General features: G+C 41.5%; 1 protein-coding gene across 8 annotated transcripts in view; it reads right to left on the reverse strand.

Annotated features, from left to right (window-relative positions):
* MCTP1 (multiple C2 and transmembrane domain containing 1) overlaps nt 1–22979 on the reverse strand; it is a 265879-nt gene that overhangs the window by 134261 nt on the left and 108639 nt on the right. For all 8 annotated transcript variants that reach the window (XM_085874635.1, XM_085874636.1, XM_085874633.1 and 5 more), the window contains 3 exons: nt 6219–6361; nt 5369–5448; nt 3315–3408 (listed from right to left, as the gene is read on the reverse strand). In XM_085874635.1, coding sequence (XP_085730761.1) covers nt 3315–3408; nt 5369–5448; nt 6219–6361 — 317 coding nt within the window. The remainder of the gene's footprint in view (nt 1–3314; nt 3409–5368; nt 5449–6218; nt 6362–22979) is intronic.

The following is a 22979-nucleotide window of genomic DNA, read 5'->3' on the forward strand; positions in this document are numbered from 1 at the left end:
AACCTGAACACGAAGTAAAACATGTTTGCGTCATGAAAATACCACTACACTAACATCTCCTTCAGCTGCACCTGCACTACCTGCACCGGAACAAACCTTTATATTGGCCCAGATTTCATGTGTTGAATCCCGTGTGATTGTCTTTTCAATGGAGTTTATAAGTTAATTATTTAAAACATATTGTTGTGGAAATGACTCCGAGGGGATCAAAGATCCTTAGCTTTATTATAGTTACGTATTCCTTTGTACGTGTTTTCGATCAGGGTATTGTAATATCATCATAGACATCAAGCGGGTGGAGACGGTCTCTGAAAACACATTGGCGATATCTTGTGCAGGGATAATCGACCTCTTCGTGACCAATTTCCATGTACAGCACCGTTTGGAAACTCAAAGGTTGGTGTTTTCAGATGGAGGAGGGCTCCATTGAGTTGAAGGAAAGTTTTGAAGAAAAAAACTTAAGGAATATTCGAATATGCAATGATCCTCAAACTAAGGATGTCCTTAAGGAGAAACTTGAACTATTTAAGTAAATCCTCAAATCTTTCCTAAAGAATGCTTTATGCAATTGCGCTTAAGTTTTCAACCTCCACCTCGCAACCGCAAATCCTCACCCTCCCCCTCCGCATCTAAATGCAAAGACATCAATCCCCTCCCCATTCCAAGCCTTCAAACCTCCCACCTCCCCCACCACAACTCCTCAACTGGACCTGCAAACGCCTCAACCTTCCTTTCCAACTCTGTCCCATCTTTGCTCTCCCCCCCCCAACTCCAAGTGATTTCTCACTCTCCCCCTCCCAGATCTAAGCAATCAATCCTCTCCCCACTTCAAGCCTTCAAAACCCCTCCCCACCCGTTACATTCCTGCGGGATATCTGGAAAAGATATGTGACCATGAGCAGGTCATAATAGCTCATCATGGTCACCAGCCCAGCACACAATCCCGCAAGATATGCGGAAAAGATATGTGACCATGAAAAGGTCATGGCCCATCAAAGTGGCTTGTCCAAGTCACAAAATTGTGAGAGCTTTGCGAAACAGATATGTGACCATGAGCAGGTCATGGCCTATCACGGTCACCTATCCAGCTCACAATCCCGAGGGATATGTGGAAAAGATATGCGACTTTGAGCAGGTCATGACCAACCACAATCACCTGTCCAACTCACAATTCCGTGAAGGATGCTGAAAAGATATGTGACTATGAGCAGGTCATGGCCGTCAATGTCACTTGTCCAACTCTCAATCCAGTGAGATATGCAGAAAAGATATGTGACAAAAAAAACAACCCAAACGAAATTATCTTTTTCCTGATGCCTTTATCCACATCGTTAAAAGTAAATAATCGGAAAAAAAAACTTTTTATAATTATTATTATTTATTGCTGGGACCACGGCTGTGCCGCTGATGCAGTTCCCCATTTCCAGTAAGCTTGTATTCATTTTGCGACCTCGGAAAGATGACAGTCTGGGTTAACCCATCTGATGTTATCTAAGGGCACGAGAGGGGCTTGATCTCAAGATCCTAATATCATAATCCAGCCACTTTAACCGTTAAGGCAAAACCAAACACCTTTTATAACAACATGGGTTTAAGCCCTGCCTGAGAGAATGACGCACAGTTATTTGGGTGGTGCATTCGCTGAGGCCGATCTTCACAAGGTCCGTGATACCTATCAGCTCAAAATCCTTTTAACTGGCACTATGGTCATTTTACAATGAAGGGAAAACTTATAGGAATGGCATGGCAATAGTGAATATGAAAACTCCGAAGATATCGTTGACGTTGCATCGCAGGAAGCACCAACATGGTGACCGTATAATTTTCTTCCCCCTCCAACCCCCCACCCCCCTCCAACCCTCCCACCCCCCTCCCATCCCACAAGGATAAATTGTGGGTGGAGTCAGGTGAACTGTCCAAGCAGTGGGTGGAAGAGAATATTACAGAGAGACAGACACACACAGACGAACAAGCGTGATATTATCTAGATTATAAGACGTAAAACTCTGTTATCACATTTGACATTGATGTAACCAAAACTGCCTTAATTTGTCTCAAATGTTCTTCGAAAAGAAAGTTCCATAAGTGGCAAACATACAGAAGCAATTAAGACCAGCAATATATTTGAGGCAAATATCAACTCGTATTGAGATAATTACCCACAGTACATGTTTGTCAAACTTGTGCATAAGCTTGGAAACATCAAAAAATCCACCAATGGCCAAGTCTTTGAAATGAGATGAGCGAGATATGGAAAAAGAGGGAACATGAATGTTGTCTTTATTACCCTGCGCATGCAAAGCGAACAGTGGGGTTAAGCAACTGATTCATGTCCGTCCATCCATCTGTCTGTCTTATCAATTTATGATTGTCAGTTTATCAACGATGAACAACTTAATTGAATTGAATGTTACGTATTTTTTTTTAACACATATCAGACCATGAATAGGAAGACGACTTTGCTGTTTTTACCGTACTTTGGCTCTGAATTCGTCCCGACCGCACATGTGCAGAGAAGAATCATTCCAAACAGGAATCTTTCTGTTTTTTAAGGACTTTATAAGGGACACAAACAACAGGCATGATGAACTAATGTGAACTGTGAGATGGGGGTGATGTAATAGACACGAGGTAAAATGGCGGTAAAACCTGGAATTTATTTATTTATTCACTTTTAAACTTCTTTAAACCTTCATTAGAATTTAATTATAGACTTGAACATTGTCGAACACAAATCACCTTCCTAATACTTCCAAGAACCATGCTACATATATATCAATGAATCGACGTATGAATTGCAAATTAACTGCAAAGTTTAAAGGAACATTTACAGGTGTGTGACTCGATAACGAAACATTGCAGCAAATATATGACTAAACTTATCCACAAAAAACAAAACTATGGTTTGCGGTTAAAAAAAAAAAAAACACAGGAAACTTTGAAATTATGCACAGATAAGACAGCACGTAATCACAACTCGGTGATGCCATGATGAATTGGTGAAGACCGCTTCACCCTCCTGACTCAACATCCCCACTAGACATCCGGCACATTCTTTTACTCTTCTCTCCTTTGATCTCATTTACCTTCTCTTTCCACTCCTCGAACTACCACCCTCTCTTATACCTTCATTTCTATTTCCTGTCATCCTCCCTTCCCTTCATTCCTCTATTTTGTTTTTGTTCCTTTTGAGGTACCATGGACAAATTCCGATATACATATGCTTCATTCGTGGCCTTTCTCATCTATAACCACAATGCCATCTCTCAGGATTTATTTTGATGATGTTAGATGCAAAACATGCCAACACTTACGTGTGCCGCAGGAGCTAACCGCACATCCAGCACAATCTCTCCCATATCCTTTTCGAAGCTGCGGACATCTTCCAGTTTGAGACAGACTTCTGTCCTGGTGGATAAATGCTATCGGTGACATTGGTATATAATCCAGTGTATGCTCAACATTAAGCAATGGCACAGAAAGGCTTCCACAAGAGGGCAGTCCACAACATAATTCAGAAGGAAGACCGACCACAGGTAATAATAAAATTGAATCGTTGGCAAGAGAATTTCCTCCCACATTCCTTGATTGTATTGATTGTGTACGCTGAATAAAAATGAAATCGCTCGTTTCATTACTCAAGCATTTTAAAACTGCAATATTAGAAGTAGATTTTCCCTGCAGGGATTTTTAAAAAAAATCAATCTTGAACATTGTGAAAGTAATGAATCGTACTTGCGCATAAAGTAGATTGAAATCATGGAATGCATTTGTTCAAAATAGTTTCCTCTCAAGACTGCTTCCAAAGTATAAACTTTAAATTCATTATAGTTATATGGTAATAACACAGTACAGGTATTCCTTGTACAGTCATTCAAGCAACTCTTATTATTATTATTATTATTATTATTATTATTATTATTATTCTTTAACGTCCTTGTGGGGTTGGTTGAGGGAAGATTGGCCCAAGTATCTCACAAATCGGCTGGCCAGGCCTGACATTCGACTAGGGTTAGGGCAGGAATTTGTAATTGGTCCAAGTTGCCGATGATAGATCGCCTACTCTTCGTGAAGGATGCCACACCGTCGGATCTTTAACGTCCACCAACTAATGCCAGCAGACGGTACGCCCATTTAATGTACATTCAAAGAACGGCACACACACTGATTAATCACCTTGCTTGCAAAACACCGGAATAACAGTTTATAGCTGGGTGAAGATTCAAACCCAGGCTAGATACATTGGAGGTGATTGTGCGTATCTCCACACCATCGTGCCAACCCCAGTCATTTCAGCAACTATGAGCAGATCTTAAGCCTTGTCCAGACTTTCCTTCATAACTAACAAACTGTCATGACGGTGTTGCAGGTAATTGAGGTTAATGCATGGAATGGTCTCCCTGGAAAGGTGGTGACAGTAGAGATCCAGTGGATGTATTTCAACTATAATTGGACAGTTACCTCAAAGCAGTGGAGATATAGGGGCACATTAATATTGGCAGTATTGCACAGGCTGGATGGGCCTGATGGCCTCCTTCTATTTTGAAGTTCCTTGTGTGAAATTAAGAAGTTTGGTTGCAATTGACAAGTGGGAATGACAGTGTGGGTGTGAAAAAAAATGTCAGGTTTTTTTTTGATGAAAGTTGTAACTGAGAGTGTTTGATGTAGTGGAATTTTCATCATTTTCAGGTGGAGTGCCAATAACAATGGAGCAGAGTATCTACCAAAATTTCAGGTGTTGCTTCTAGCCCACACTGCAGGTAGAATTGAATATCTCAAATCTGTATCACACCTCTTGACGCTGGTAAAAAACGAATCAAACATCTCAGGAGAGATCTACACATGTGGCTCATGAAGTATTTTCAGCCATTTTGATGCACAATTCCTGAAACATTTGGGAATAATAGACTCCTTCAGTCCCTTTCGTAGAAAATCACAATAAACTTCAACAGGAGGATGCCATTTGGCTCGTCATTGCTGCGCTATTCTTTCATCCTTAATTCTTCGATCCAAACTTTTTTCTTTACTGGAAATGGGTCAAATTTTTAAACACGCCTGTTCTAATTAGAGCCAATCGTCACATTTTTGAACTTTTTGGGTACGAGGAGCCATCGTGAAAAGATCTCACACAAAATCCAGAGGGAAACTGAAGGAGAAAATTGGAACAGTAAAGACACTATGGCACCCAGATATTACTGGTTATTACTGATTATTTCAGCTGACAGTCTCATTTGTTAATTATCAATGATAGTCTGGACTCGGCCTTATCTAAATAGTAAACACCTTCGTAATGTTCAAAGCACCATTAGCATTCCTGATTTGTCTTCGAAGTACCATTTATGATTCATTAAAAAAAAACAAGATTTACCAATCAGGTTCAAAGTTCACCATTTCCAAAATGGACGACCCCATGAAGTCATCTGGCATGCCAATGTCATGGTCAAACACCTGTTTTCACAGAAACATTGCACATATAATGGAGTTTTAGATTTACTGTGATGAACAAACTGTTGTTACATCACAAAGAGTTAATTCAAACATAAACATTTGTAGTATTTAAAGTATTTGATTTGAATTGAATTTATTTTAATCCCATTAAAAATTAAATTGAATAATGAGTGATAATTTTTTTAAAAACGTCATGTGTCAGGGTCAGATGTCCTCTCAAAGCGGGACGTCTTGGTACCCGGTCATCACTGCCAGCAGTTATAAAGTGGCAGTTCTAATCATGTCTCTTATTAATTATGTAACACACCAGCACACAAAAACTGCCTTTTCATATGTCGGATTTCAGTCCCAATCCCAAGTTTCCCTCAGGACAGGAGAGCTATCCAATCCATAAAGTGTTGGGCAGAATTGCATGTAGACTGAACCAGGCAAGAGAGGCAGATGACTCCCTCCTTGAAGTTTATTTATGTCAGGTAGATTCTTCCTTGTCAGCAATTCTATAGTGGCATCGAACTTCACTCTTGGTTTTCAGATGTTTAAAATCCAACTTCTTAATATTATTGCCACAAGGTCACCAAGACTGAACAACGCATCTTCTACCTTTACATGAAGGTACCATTTTGAAGAAACAAAGGTAGATTCCCACCATTTAGATATTGATTGAAACATGTAAGATTCATATAGATATGTGTGAAAGTATCATAATTTAACTATTCTCACCAAAATTACATTAAACGACAGGAAAGTTGATGAATAAATGAAACACTTACTTTCACCATCATGTTCTCTGGAAGCTGTTCGACTGTGATGGTGAAACATTCGTTCCAGACAGGATTCAGGTTCTTGTAAATGATTCTACTCTTGTACACAATCTTACCCCCCAACTTGAATTTCACATAAGGATCACTCGTACCTAAAAGATTTGAAACAAAATGCAGACACAATGAAATCGTCAAACATATTAAATATTTACAACAAGCTTATCAGACCTACAATGGAATGAGTTCAATATGCAATAAATTGAAAGAAAATCCAGCAAGATTTCTAGGAATTAAATACCTTCCTCCAAAATATACCAATATACTTTTTCAACATATAAGTAAATAGGCAACACAGTATATAGATAGTGAGAAAAAATTATTCCTTAATGTATATATATAAATGTCATATCATATACTGGATATATTCTCCACCAGTTTGTCCTGTCCTGATATCTCTCTGTATGTCCATCTGTGCGGAACTTCAAAATCAAATCGCCCCCATTTTGGTGGCTCTGTGTAGGTTTTCAGGCCTCAGCTGCCTCTTGTGTGCATTTGAAGACTGAACAACGTGTCTTCTATCATTACATGAAGGTGCCGTTTTGAGGAAACAAAGGTACATTCTGATTAAAACTCATGCAGGGGAAACACAGTAATGCATGTTTTGTCTGGAGCAATCGTGGCAGCGGTCTATTGCACACTGCTCAAAAAAATTACGTTCTCATAATGCAGAGGAAAGAAATTGTGAAGTCTTTAATAAAAAAAATCGGTTTTCGCCTGAGTTTTCAAGACTGAATGGTGTGCAAGTATAGGATTTACAAACAAACTGTGTTTCACACGTGCATGGACGTGTAGTTCAAATGTAATGTGAAGAAAATAAACATTAGAGCTGACGAAAAGGACGTTGGTACTGAAATACCTGCGTACGTAATTAATCAGTCGGAAGGCCGGGGATATTCCCGAGAGATATTTTTTCAATCTTCTTTTAGATTTACTCATTGGTCATTGCTGTGTTCTTTAAAGTTACATGAAATGTTAATGTTGCTGGAGAATGTGATGCGATTATTGACCGTAAGGAAATGGGAGTGGGGGGGAGTGAGGAAGAAAGCGTGAAGGAAGCGATGTTTGTCGGGAATTTTTAACTGAAGTGACACAAAATACATGAGAATAATTTTTCAGGAAAATTGAAATTTTAAAACTTTCATCCACTCAACATAACAGCACCTCTGAGGTTATGTACATTTAAAAGATGAAAACAACACGTCGAAAACTGAACAAGGTACTTTTTCATGACAACAAAAATAGTCATGATATTTGAAACCTTAATTTAAAATTGTCCAGATTCATTTCATGTTGACGAGGATAAGCGTCGAGACGATGACTTGTTTTGGCCATGTCGATGAATTCAACCCTCAGAGGAGGAGATTTTGACATAACATGAGGCAAGTTAGAGATGAAGAAAAAGGGGGTTGGTTAGAATCAAAAGCAGGTGTGCATGTATGTATGTATATATATATATATATATATATATATATATATATATATATATATATATATATATATATATATACATATACATATATATACATATATATATATATATATATACATATACACACACACACACACACACACACACACACACACACACACACACACGTGAGGTCTGCTTACCCATTGTGTAAACATACGAACCTTGCTTCCCCATTGTCTCAGGTCACTCACCTGCATTTGATATTTCTTTTCTTTCACATTTATTTATGTTTTCATTTCTCGATGTTGTCTGACAATTTCGTGAATTTTTCCGGTGTCATTGCTTCGATGTCCATAAAATCGCAAAATTTCATCTTTCTTTGTCACCCAGAAGGTACTGATCTTGAATATCATCAGTCAGTGAGTCAGTCAGTCACAGTGAATCAGTGGTTAGAAAGAGCTTTATAATATATATATATATATATATATATATATATATATATATATATATATATATATATATATATATATACATACACACACACATATACATACACACACATATATACATATTCGTATACATATACCTATACATATACATATATATAGATATTATATATATATATATATATGCGTATACATATACCTATACATATACATTATAGATATATATATATATATGGCATATAAAAAAATTCCTTCATTTTTTGAAACCTTTCCCCTTCTTCTGTTTTGTTCTTTTCATTTGCATCTACAATGTTGAGATCAGGCAACTAAGAATTGCTGAGATCGAACATTGGACTCTTCACAGGGTGGAGTGTAAAGGTGATAGGTCTTCAATAATAATAACTACAACAACAGCTCAGAAACTGGAATGCATCTCAGAGACAACAAGGAGTCAGGGATGTCCTATGAGAGAAAGGATTCTGTGAAACATAAAGTCCTGGCTGTCAGCAGCAGCTTGGATTGAGACATCTTTCAGGTTTGAGTGGAGGCCTCTGATGTTTGAGGTCCACACAGTGAGGGACAGGAGAGGAAGCGTTGGGAGGATCCTGAAGAGGTGAAAGGATCAGAGGATGAGGGATGACAGAGAGGAGGCTGAGAAGGTGAGGGCTGGAGGTGAAGATGGGATGGTGTTGGGACCTGGGGGAAGATGGAGTAGGCAGGATGGGGGGGGTGGGAGATATGAGGAGGTGGGACAAAGGGGAAGCTGAGAGGGGGCATGATGAGGGGGTCGCTTAGCAGAGGCAAGACGAGAGGGCAGCTGAGAGGAAGCAGGATGAGGGGAAGCCGAGAGGGGGCAGGACGAGGGGGAATCTGAGACAGGGAAACATTGAAAGTGTGGGGGGGAGGAAGATTTGAGCAGGTGGTTGAGGTGAGAGATAGAAGAGGGTGGGTGAGAGGGAAGCTTGGAAAGGGTAGGGTGAGGTTGGATGCAGAAAGGGGGGGGGCATGAAGTGGAAGGATATTGAAGAGAAAAGGGGACACGTAGGAGACTGCAAGATAACTTGAAGGAGATTGTTGTGGGCAGACAAACTCTGCAAACTGGACGTCTCAAGATAACTATATTTAACATTCTGAGATAAAGATCACGTGATGGGTGGAAGGAGTTGTTGTTGAAGGCACAGAGAAAGGTCATGCTGTAGGAACCAGAATATGGATGACAGACCACGCACTTAGGTGAGAGACAGGTTAGCAAAATATGTCCTGTGAAGAAAAAGAAGAAGAACAAGAGGAAGAATGTATTTCGATTAAGAAGGGATGGCGTGCTGATGACAGAAAAATAAGGGAATTTAAGCATTTTAATACGTTTTTAAAAGCTTTTAAAGGAAGAAGAAGCATTTTCTGCAATAAAAATATTGATAAAACTATAACGGCACTTGGTCTTGGTCGAGAGTATACCTCCACTAGGCTAAGCAGTTTAGGTTTTGTATCCCACCCATCGGCCGGATCTGCATCTGGACCTGAACCAAATCTGATGGCTTGTTCCTTTCAACCACCCGAACTTATCCACCAAATTTAGTCGTAATCCGTCTTCAACTTTTTGAAATATCATGCTATGTATCGATTTTGGCCCATCACTCAATGGTGAAAAATCACTTTGAAAAAGATTTTTGTCATATCCGAATCTGTAATGTCAATATGATTATTACACAATTATTATTTCCTCCACCACCGAAGGTGAAGGGGGTTATGTTTTCACCCCTCTCTGGCTGTTTGTCTGTCAGTTTGTCTGTTTGTGTGCAGGATATCTCAAAAAGTGGTGGACGGATTCGGATAAAGCTTGGTGGACAGGTTAGGTGTGTCACAAGGATGAATTGATTAGATTTTGGTGAAGATCCAAATCCGTATCTGGATACAAGAATTTTTTTTTAAGTGATTCTTCACCAATGAGAGATAGGGCTAAAAACGATGCAGTACTGTATAGCATGGTATTTCAAAAATGTATTGGGCCCGATATGTTCTCGTGGGTCAGGCATTACGTGGCGGAGGTATGCGCTCCACCGAGCGCCCTTATAGTTATGCTTGTTCTTACTTTTGCCATTTGAGATGGCCTTAGAAAAATGCCACGAAAAGGTGGAATGACCCTGAAGCAGCTACATTTTATACACCTTCCCAAGGTGGAAAAAGGCAATAAAACATGGGAATTCCTCTGGATATTTTGCACTTAAGTTAAGTCGAAAGCAATATAGGCGAAGCGAGTGTGGAAATAATATGGAGTCTCCCACAACCACAGGAAGCGGCGCAACATGGTACACATTGGCGAGATAATTTGTGTCATCCTACCTTCGGAACTCCAGGTGCGGGGTGGGGGGTGGGGGGGTGGAAAATGAAGCCACTAAAACCTTTGCCACATGACCTGTAGGGCCCTTGGCAAGTTTAGTTGGTTGATATTGCATAATGATAAGTAATGACTGAATACATTGACAAAGAAGATATAACAAAGATTTTAACACAAGTGGCCACACGGGCCACCTGGGACCAAGGTTTTGGTGGCCCGACGGGGGTTTTTGGTGGCATTTGGCACTTAGGCCACCACTTATTTTGGACCTTGATATGTCTACATTATAAAAGGATCTGTGTCCATCTGTCTCTCTGTTTGTTACTTGCAAATTCGAAGATTTTTCAAGTATATTGGTTAGTTGATTTTGTTATTCTGGCTGTTTGTCTGTTTGTTGCCTACAGGTCACAATTCAAAACCGATCGTCATGAAAATTTACCAAGTTGTAGAGGTAGACTCAACTGAGAAGCCTATTGATTTTGAGGTCAAAGTTCAAAGGTCATCTTGAGGTCAAATTTCCGAAATCATCATTTTTCATCTGATTGACTTGAAATTTGAAAAAGATTCGTATATTGCGTCACTGGATTAGGAAACTTAACTATTTTTGAGGTCAAAAGGTCAATGGTAAACTCAAGATCAAACTTCTAAAATCATCAATTTTCAACTGAAAAAAATCATCAATTTACATCCTATTAACTTGTAAGTTGAACAGGATTTGCATAGTCCATCACTGAATTGGTAAACCAACTATTTCTGAGACCAAAAGGTCAACTCAAGGTCAAACTTCTCAAATCATCAATTTCAATCCAAAAAAGAATCAATTTTCATCTGATTGACTTGAGCTTTGATGAGGATCGTCAATTTTAATCCAATGAAATGGACAATTTGATGTATCCATGGCAACCTTTGGAGAGGGGGTGGATTTTTCAAGTATCATTCTCTCTCCGCATGACCTCTTTTTCTTGTTTATTTGTTTTTTTTGTATACGCTTCAAAAAAACTTTAAAAACTAATGAACCAAATCCAACCAAATTCTGCATGTTGCCGAAGGGTACCCTAAGTATGTTTTCTGTCTGGGTAGCATATATCTGGGGGAGAAGGTTCGAGGTGGGGGGAAGAACCCAATTCTCTCTCTGTGATTGTGTATCGTATTGTATAAATGTGCATAATAATGAACCTAGTGGGAAACGGTTGTACAAATCATCTTCTTCTTCCATAAGGAAAGTTTAAACAACTTGCTAATATGCATTACGGTGATGTTGAAGCCCGAATCAGAGTAATACCAAGTTTTCAAAATGTTTAATTTCAAAAAATAATTCCAAATTTTCAAAATGTTTCATTTCATTTTAAACAGAGGTTCAAACCAAAGCAAACAACGCTGAGCTTCTCAAAACGGAAGTGATTTTTGCTCATGCCACATATAATCAGCAAGGATCATCGATAAAAGTGATGCAAGTTGACTTCCAAACAGATGGAATATTACATCAGGCAAATTATAGCATGAATATAACAGAATGTTTGTGAAGTACAACATGTTGTCTTTTGATTAAATCCATCAGTGGAGACGGTTATGGTTTGGTCGCACGCACGCACGCACGCACGCACGCACGCACGCACAATGGATGTGGATACTTTGAGACCTGGTAGGTCTCCCTTCCATCTCCTGAAACCCACCCACATTTGGAGACAGCAGCCAACAAAAATGAATATATGCTTGGGTTCCTCAGTGGTGAATGTTTGTGCCTGTGCTGTCGCTGATGATTCACAAACAAGTGATGAAACTGGTCTGGCAGCTGAAGGGGTATGCAGCATTGGGATTCTCATGTATGTACTATTTGTGAACATCTTTACAGTTGTGCAGGAACTCTGGCAAGGGTTTGAAACAGAACAGCGCTCACCTTGGCAACCTTTCTTGGCTGCTTTTGCAACTTCTTTGGCTAGAAGAGCATGGGAGTAGTTGATTTATCAATATAATTCTCACCACCTGGGTTTAATTGATGATGTGAGAGTTAATTGGTTGCTTGCAACATTCACAAGTGAGAGATGTGAGTGGGTCTTTGTTTTTCATTGATATGCTGACTGCTTTTGACATTGATACGTGATACATGCTTGGGAGCCTTAGTGTTGAATGTTTCTGTCTGTGCTGTCGCCCAGAAGCGATGAAACGCCCAGAAGCGATGAAACCGGTCTGGTAGCTGAGGGGTGTGTAGCATTGGGATTCTCATGTGTGTACTATTTGTGAATATCTTTATAGCTGTGGAGGAACTCTGGAAGTTTGAAACAACAAAGGGCTTACCTTGCATCGGCCTTCTTGATTGGTTGGGAGGTGTCAATTTATTTATATAATCCGAGCCACCTGGGCTTAGTTGATTGATTAGGTGAGAGCTGATTGGCTATTACCTCGATTCACAGGTGAGGGATGTGGCTGGGTCTTATATGTATGTATATGTATATATATATATATATATATATATATATATATATATATATATATATATATATATATATATATATATATATATATATATATGCCTCTGTGTTGTATATATCTACGTGCATGCACGAAGGTGGATACTTTTGGACCTGGCGGGCTCCGTTCCACCTTCTGAAATCCACATATGAAGATAATAACCAATGACAAGCACATGGACACACACACACACACACACACACACACACACACACACACACACACACACACACACACACACACACACACACACACAATTAATTTTTTGCTAATTTTCACAGCTACTTTAACACAAGGTAAGCTATCTCCTGGAAAATCAACATTCTCATACCAAATGATAAACATTCCATTGTAGCCAAAAGACAGGTACATACAGTATTATGATACTAAGTTGGAATGGAATGTATCATGAAAATGGTTGTTATGATAGTGGGTGTGGTATGAGAGAGGTGTGGGTGGCCACATTGTGCAAGGTCCTAAGTGCTGGCAATACTTTATGCATGACCACTGAGATCACACATAGCAAGGCTTTTGACAGAGCTCTTCTCCAGGAGGGAATGCAAATGTCACCAAAAATGACTCAGCCTCCTTGCTCTGTCATAAAGAGCCTAGATATCTAAGAATAAATATACATTGTGTGTGAAACCCAACTATGAAGTACCACATGGTTACTGTAGGGCAGCAAGATGCTCGACAAAGCCTCAGGAGATGAGTGTATTCAAAACTGTCAAACTGTGTTGATTTGTGTTTCAATTAAATCTAGTATTCATGAGGGGCATATATTTATAACTTAGAAATATGGAGGGATATTTTATCTCCCCTCCCTTCAGCCCTTCAAACAACACCTTTATGTGTATATGCTCCATCTATGCTCCTTCCCTTCTGTTGCTGTTATCTCCTCCAAAACCTCTTTGGTCCCTATCCACATTCTTCTGACTTCTCTGCCATCATTTTGTCAACTCTCGTCCTCCTCTTCTTTTTCTCAATTTCCCAGCCCCTTCCTCACGTACCAAATATGTCACAAATTGATGGACTCATAATGGCCATCATTTTGACGAAGTTCTTCCAGTTATTTTGTCCAAGTTATTTGTTGAATGCAAGATCACAGAAGAGTAAATGGACTATCAACTTGTCGGCTGTTTATGTGTGTACCTGCCTTTTTTGTGGCTGAATTCACATAATTAATTTCAACCACGAGTCCACCTGAATCCCAGAAGCCACTTTAAAAGACAGAAGAGATGACCACATAGTAATAACCTCAGTGACACTTTCAAACAACGATAACGATCATATTACCACGGCCACAGGTGATCCGCGCCCATGAGATACGGTCTATTGTTCTCATCACTCAACCGCACCAGCTGCAGATAGCAAATAAGCTAATGAGAAGAACCCTCGAGCTGAAGCCCTGAATTTTCAAGAGCTCGGTCCAGACACTAAGTGCCTATCAATCGTGGGACATTCTGTGTTATCAATGACCTATTAATTACCAAGTAGTATCACCACCGAAGCACCACGAGAGCCTCAATGGCCAAAATATGGCAATCAAACAAACTCGGTGTTGTATAGCTGTCAAGGTAAAATTTAAACAAGCCAGGTCAGATTTAAGGATGAGCTATGCCAAAAATGTTGCAAACCGGTTCAAAGCCATAAATTCCTTCTCGGTTTTAATATGACCCAACTTTTCGAAGATCAATGGTCGGTATTTCGTTTGGACATATATTGATGATGAATCATTCCAGTTACTCGCAGCATCTCCTCCCACGATAGTTCACCCACTGCCTTTCCGTGCTGGAAATTCTGCGGGTGGTAGACTATCATGGACTCAATTCACGTCGTGCCAGCCTCAGACACAACATGCAAAAGCCCATTAGAGCAAATTTCCTTTGCCAAGAATCGAATTCAACTGCTTGGCTTGCACTCCTGCACCATAACCAGCAAGAGAATAGCACTCTTTGTGGTAATTGTGAGACAGTGAAATTTAAAGGTACATTTTACCATCCCCTATATTGTATTTCGAGCTGGCTGTTTGGTGGAGTGGTTATGAACTTGCTTCTTTCTCCACTGACTGGTGTTTGATTCCCACATCTCCTCGCTCTCACAAACCCACACTTGGACTAACGCCAGCACCCTGGCAAGTGTGGTGAGTCTGGAAAACACCACTCAACATGAGTTGTGGGAGGCCTTCGTCCTGCACTGTAAAAAAATAGACAATGGATTTCAAGGTGGAGGTGATAATGTGCTGCTCATATTTTTTCCTTCCTGCTAAGCTTCAAAAAAACTCCTCAGAATTCATTCTGAATTGATGTGCACTCAAATTTAAAGCAAATAGCCGTCAACAATATTCAATGATAAAAGCAGTAGAGTTTATGAATAACAACAATAATTAAAAACCAAGACATCCAAAGAGATGAAATTGAAGGTAATCACACACAAAATATATGTTTGTATATATATATATATATATATATATATATATATATATATATATATATATATATATATATATATATATATATATATATATATATATATATATATATATATATATATATATATATATATATATATATATATATAGTGGCGGGCCAGGGGTCGGGTGAGAAGACCACAAGGTGGGGGAAGCATTGTCGGCTCCCACCAGACTGCCCGGAATTGTAGGCCGCACACGCCTACAATTGTCATTGACAGGCATTGTCGCACACAGATAATTCTGTGACACGGTGGGTTGCTTAACCAACCGTGGACGCCAATAACTCAACCGCGTGACCTAGGATCCTCCCGTCTTTGGGTTAATCAGGTTACCTAAGTAATCACGTGATTTAATTACCGGGGAACATGCCCTCGGTACGCCTTGTCCAAATCGGATCACTCTACCGGATCGGATCACTTTTCCGGATTGGAAGCAGCCGAGCGACCCTGCCAAGGACGTACCGGCTAAAACGAACAGATCGTTGGGAATAAAGTCCCAGCTAAAGTAGGATTCGGACCATGCTGGATTAATGTAAGAAAAGACAAAAACGAGCAGGGAACATTCCTACTAATGATAATTTATTTACAAGCAGGCGAGGAAAGATAGGTGGCACGGTGAATAGTTTGATTGTTGTGTGTAATGCAGAGAAAGAAAGAAGTGTGGTGTGACAATAAACAGGCAACTTAAAAAAGGGAACACAGCAGACTTAACGCGAAATTAATAACAACAATAACAATAACGATGTTCTGCAGTCTTACTTAAGCAGACAGACACACACATACACACACACACACACACACACAACTCGATGAAGAGGGAGTTTAGAACCAGGAATTGGGCACTATAAAGGAGGAGCTTGAGTCGAGAAGGGACAGAATCCAGAGTGCGAGAACGGAGTAGTACGTGGGACCAGATAGGCTGGTGGGGTCGACGTCGTGTGGGCAGAGACGAGGAGGCAGGTCGTGGTGGTGTCGACGAGGCGAGGCGAGGCGAGAGAGAGGCGGAGAAACTCAAAAAGCAAGAGCAAGAGAGAGACGGAGTAACTTCTCCGACCTTTATAGGATTTGCAGCTCAGGGGAAGGGGCCACCCCGAATCGTAACGTCATCACGTGAATCGGGCGCTCCGATTGGCCCCGACCCCTCACATGGCCCACCAGCTTGGGCCAGAAACCACCTCACTTCGTTTCCGGCAAAGCCACCCCAGACAGCGAACACACCTCGCTCTGACCCCACGACATGACACGAATCGCCCACACCAAAATTGGTACGCAAATAATCCTGCAAAAACCCCCGGGCCATGCCCCAGCGACCGGTCGAGGGTCCCGCATGCCTGCTCGGGCGTTCGACCAGCGACGATCAACACGCTCATTCTGCGTGCGCCAACGTGGCCCGCACTGTACATTCCCTGGCTCGATCGCAGCTTCGCTGGCCTCAGAGACGAGAAGGCATTCACCGTGGAGAATCCACTGCTGCCAGGAAGGAGCGAAGGTACATCACCATGGATAAATCCGTGCACGTCTCATGAGCGGCGTAGGTGTCTGCTTTCGAGCACATTCCATACAGTGTGCGCGGTTCCACCATTACACACGTGGCCAGTGCTCTCGTTCACATGACTCCGCTAGCGTGCGCGGATCGAACACCGATATGTGTCGGATATTGAGGTTGAAAAGGAACAAGCCGCTTCTACCCGCACACTCGTATCCTGCCCAACATGGCGTGGAGTCGGCTTTATCGACCTCCGTACGCATTTTATGTAGCCTCTTAAGAGGTATTTATTTGCATGCCTTTTTAATGCAACCAGCAATCCTCCCCAGATCATTGGAAGCTCGAGTCGATAATCCCGCACCAACAAGCACAACACGTGACTCGGCGCTGCAGTTTCCCCACTGCGGCGCTGCACGCGCTGGCCTCCACGAGGCCCCACCTTACAGCGAAGGCGCACGTGGCTGATTTACCTCAGGAATATTCAGAAAAGAAGAAGAGTAGGGATAAAATGAAGGAGAAAATGATTTAAGCAACCCGAGCTATTACATTGTCGCAACGCACTCCCTTGTTGTCCCACTATACAGAAGGAAGGGGACTATCTACACGTATAATAATGGAATAACTGTCTTGGGACCACTGTCTGTTGTATGCATGCGGTTACGAGAACAGCAACAAAATATATATATATATATATATATATATATACATACATATATGTATAAAAACTACAGGTCAAAAGTTTTAGAACACACCCATTTTTCAGTTTTTTATGAAATTTAAGCAGTTCAAGTCCAGTGAATAACCTGAAATGGTACATAGCTAAGTGGTAAACTGCCAGTGCATAAAAAAAGTTTTGGTGACCAAAAACTGAAAAATAATGTAAATTTCTGTTAACAAAGGCTCTTTTCAGGGAACAAGTAATGGGTTAGCAACTGCAGCTATTCTGCAGCAATGGAAGTAAATTAATCCTTGAAATTTGATGCAAACAATTCCTCTAGGTGTCCCAACTTTTGTTAATTAGTTACAAACCCTCTGTCTATATAAAAGCAGTGTTGGAACAGACTGTGTTGCTGCACTCTCTGAAGCATTATTTGGACAATATTGCACTGCAGGAAGTCGTATAATGCTATCATGATGTCGAGAAAAAGACAATTAACAAAGGAAGACAGACAGACCATAATAACCCTTAAAAGTGGAGGTCCTTCCTTTCGAGAAATTGCTCAGGAAGCCAAGGTGTTAGTGAGTACAGCTTCCTACACCATCAAAAGGCACTTGGAAATTGGAGGAAACTCTGACAGGAAGAGGTCTGGCAGACCCAAAGCCACAACACAATCAGAAGACAAATTTCTGAGAGTCAACAGCTTGTGTGATAGGGGGCTCACAGGGCAGCAGCTTCAAGCACAGCTTAACATTGGTCAAAGTAAGGAAGTCTCAGTTTCAACTATGAAGAGAAGACTTCGAGCTGCAGGTTTGACAGGTCGAGTGGCAGTAAGAAAGCCATTGCTCAGATGGCAAAATAAGAAAAAGAGGCTTGCCTTGGCCATGAAGTACCGCCAGTGGACTACTGAAAACTGGAAGAAGGTCTTATGGACCGATGAATCAAAATTTGAAATCTTCGGTTCATCACGCAGGGTTTTTGTACGCCGTCGAGTGGGCGAAAGGATGGTTCCTCAGTGTGTGACACCAACTGTCAAACATGGAGGAGGAAGCGTGATGATCAGGGGCTCTTTTTCTGGATCCAGATTTGGCGACTTGCACAGAGTGACTGGAACCCTGAACCAAAGGGCAACCACAGCATTTTGCAGCACCATAGAATACCGTCTAGTCTACACCTAGTTGGTCAGGGATTCATCCTACAGCAAGATAACGAACCAAAACAAACCTCAAGGCTATGTCAGAACAACCTGAGAAGAAAAGAACAAGACGGTAGGCTTCAAATCATGGAATGGCCAGCACAGTCTCCAGACTTAAAACCCATCGAGCTGATTTTGGATGAACTGGACAGAATGGTGAAAACAAAGCAACCTTCAAGTGCAACACATTTGTGGGAACTTTTGCAACAGTGTTGGGAAGAACTTTCCGAACAATATTTGATTTCCATTGTGGAAAGAATGCCACGAGTATGTTCGGCTGTTTTCTCTGCAAAAGGTGATTACTTTGATGAGTCAAAAATTTAGATTAAATTTTGTTCCACAAAACGATTCCATGATTTCTTTTTTATTTGCAATTGTTTATTTGTTCTATGCTTTAATTTCAGAGTACATTGAAACATTAAACTGCTTAAATTTCAGTAAAAACTGGAAAAATGGGGGTGTTCTTAAACTTCTGACCGGTAGTGTTTCGTTACAGATTTTAGAATCTGGTCTGATGAAGGCATCCACACATCCAGGTCCTCAGACAGGTATTTCCTTCAAGGCATGTTCAGAGTACCCCCATCCCCATGTCTAATGGAATCTTAAATGTGATGTGTTGAGAAGGGTAAATGATGGATCCCCTCTCTTATGGGAAGCTTTTTTTATTTACAATGGACACGTTGACACACATTTCTTTCACGAGCTCTGAAGCCTGCCCTCATTCTTCCTCAGCAACAATCTTTCGCAAGCCCCGACGCCTGCCTTTTTTGAGAGCACACGGGTCGTCATGGTCACCATGCGCTAGTGGGGCGGGGTGAGCTTGGGGTGGACTGCACCCATGGAGACGGCCCAGAGATATAAAACGAACGAGAGGTACGTTCTGGGAGGAAAGCGGACAGGGAAAGCGGGGCGAAAGAAAGCCAGGGAGGGAAAAGAGAACAAGAAGTAAGCTTGCACAAGCGAGCGTGTGGTGCGCGTGTGGGTGTCTGACCAGCGCCAACAACGAGACAATTCGTCCTTCCCAGTGCTTGGGCAAGCGAGCGTGTGGGTGTGAGCAGCGCCGCCAACAAGTGAGGCACGGTCGGTCACCAACAACACCAGGGTCTAAACCCGCGACAGACGATCTCGGTGCCCTCCAGACGTTGACTGGCGTTCAAGGCTGTTCGCGAGAGGGTGCACGGCAAGGCTGGGTGCTGGCGACAGACGTGACACGCACGCACACATTTCAGGACGTTTACACTTCATGGACGACTACTCTCTGGTGAGCGAGACGATTCCCTCCCCCTGAATGATCTGTTGGATACCCTTGTCTGTGTTTAGCTGTAAGTGAACCCCCGATAAGCATCTGCTCTTTGTCTCTTTCCTGTCATTTTGATTGATTTTGCTTTGAAATTCATTCTTTATTTACCTCAGAAAATAAAAAGGTTCTTTTATTTATTTATTTTATTATTAATAAATTATTTTCGAATTCCAACCTGTCCATGTTTGTCCTTTCCTTCTATTGGTCTAGCATTGTTTAAACTGAGAGACTGGGAGGTAATTACCACAGATTTGACCAAAAATCGTCGGTACGCACCAGCGGTTAAAACGCTCGGCCGCCCTAATTAAAATCTAATCTAGATAACTTTGGTGCTTTGCCGAGGGCGCGCTCCCCGCTCAGGTAACCACGTGACCTCCAGTTAAACGGCATAATTAGACGGTGGACACTGGAACTCGTGGTTGACTGGGTGGTGTTCATGGTTTTAAAACAACACACCATACCACAAAGTTAATTGAGAGTGGTGGCCACAGGTCCGGCTCTACCGAGGACTACCAGGGATTAATCGCCCTGAGTGCCAAGCTGGTGTCTCAGTACCCTCGGCCACAACAATATATATATATATATATATATATATATATATATATATATATATATATATATATATATATATATATATATATATATATATATATATATATATATATATATATATATATATATATATATATATATATATATATATATATATATATATATATATATATATATATATATATATATATATATATATATAACCTGGTGTTGGCGCAGTGGTAAGGGCAGTGGCTTGGGACCCAAGAGGTCCTGAGTTCAAGCCCCGTTGGGACACTGAATTAATATATGTATGTATATATATATATATATATATATATATGTATATATATATATATATATCTATATATATATATAAATATATATAAACCAAGTCGAAAACACCAGGGGGTTGACTCAGCCTGCCATCCTTCCGAGGTCGGCGAAATGAGCACCAGTTGTACTGGGCCCGGTGTATGCCCCGGTTAGAATAGGTGTACCATATCCCTGTGTGTCGTAAGAGGCGACCAGGGTTGCGTCAGGAAGGGCATCCGGCGTAAAAACCTATGCCAAATCATTATGCGGACAACAAAACGAATTTCCATACCGGATCGGTCGAGGCCCGGGTTACCAACGACCGCCACCGGTACCGGTGGTCAGCAGGGTACCAGTGGAAATTGTGCTACTGCTGGGCGAAGGAGGAGAAGGAGACGGGGAAGGCGAGTCCGGAGGCAGTGGGAGAGGGGGAAGGGTAGAAGTGTGGAGGTGAGAGTTGGAACTCTGAATGTTGGGACGATGACTGGCAAAGGGCGAGAGTTGGCTGATATGATGGAGAGAAGAAAGGTGGACATACTGTGTGTACAAGAGACCAAGTGGATGGGGAGTAAGGCGAGGAGCATTGGAGGTGGTTTCAAACTGTTCTACCATGGTGTGGATGGGAGGAGAAATGGTGTCGGGATAATCCTGAAGGAAGATCATGTCAAGAGGGTATTGGAGGTGAGGAGGGTGTCTGACCGAGTGATGAGTGTGAAGTTGGAAATTGAAGGGGTGATGATGAATGTCATCAGTGCATATGCCCCACATATGGGGTGTGAGATGGAATATAAAGAAGATTTCTGGAGTGAGTTAGATGAAGTGGTGGAGAGTGTATCCAAGGATGAAAGAGTGGTGATTGGAGCAGATTTCAATGGACATGTTGGGGAAGGGAATAAAGAGGATGAGGAGGTGATGGGGAGGTACGGTCTCAACAAGAGAAATGTGGAAGGGCAAATGGTGGTAGAGTTTGCAAAAAGAATGGAAATGGCAGTGGTAAACACGTATTTCAAGAAGAAGGAGGAACACAGGGTGACATACAAGAGTGGAGGTAAGTGCACACAGGTGGATTACATCTTAAGTAGGAGATGCAACCTGAAAGAGATTAGTGACTGTAAGGTTGTGGCAGGGGAGAGTGTAGCTCGACAGCATCGATTGGTGGTCTGTAGGATGACTTTAGAGGTGAGGTTGAGGAAGAGAGTGAGGGCTGAACCAAGGACCAGATGGTGGAAGCTGAAGGAGGAAGACTGTTGCGTGAAATTTAGGGAGGAGGTGAGACAGGCGCTGGATGGTGGTAAAGATGGGTGGGATGATTGGGCAACGACAGCAGAAGTTGTGAGGGAGATAGCTCGGAAGGTACTTGGTGTGACATCTGGACAGAGGAAGGAAGATAAGGAGACTTGGTGGTGGAATGAGGAAGTACAGGAAAGTATAAGGAAGAAGGGGTTGGCTAAAAAGAAGTGGGATAGTCAGAGAGATGAAGAAAGTCGGCAGGAGTATAAGGAGTGGCGTCGAAAAGCAAAAAGAGAGGTGGCAAAGGCCAAGAAAAAGGCATATGACGAGCTGTATGAGAAGCTGGATACAAAAGAAGGGGAAAAGGATTTATACCGATTGGCAAGACAGAGGGACCGAGCTGGGAAGGATGTGCTGCAGGTTAGGGTGATAAAGGACGCAAATGGGAATGTGCTGACGAGCGAGGAGAGTGTGTTGAGAAGGTGGATGGAGTACTTTGAGGAGCTGATGAATGATGAAAATCAGAGAGATAGAAGGTTGGAAGAGGTGGAGATCGTGAATCTGGAAGTGGGGTGGATCAGTTCGGATGAAGTGAGGACTGCTATGAAGAAGATGAAAAGTGGAAAGGCGGTTGGCCCAGATGGTATACCAGTGGAGGCATGGAAGTGCTTAGGAGAGATGGCAGTGGGGTTGTTAACCAGATTGTTTAATAAAGTCTTGGAAAGTGAGAGGATGCCGGAGGAGTGGAGATTAAGTGTACTGATTCCGATTTTCAAGAATAAGGGTGATGTGCAGAGCTGTGGAAATTACAGAGGGATAAAGTTGTTAAGCCACACCATGAAGTTGTGGGAAAGAGTAGTGG

Source organism: Eptatretus burgeri, chromosome 3 (genome assembly GCF_056783735.1).
Source record: "Eptatretus burgeri isolate ZD-2024b chromosome 3, Ebu_testis_v1, whole genome shotgun sequence".
Classification (NCBI taxonomy): domain Eukaryota; kingdom Metazoa; phylum Chordata; class Myxini; order Myxiniformes; family Myxinidae; genus Eptatretus; species Eptatretus burgeri.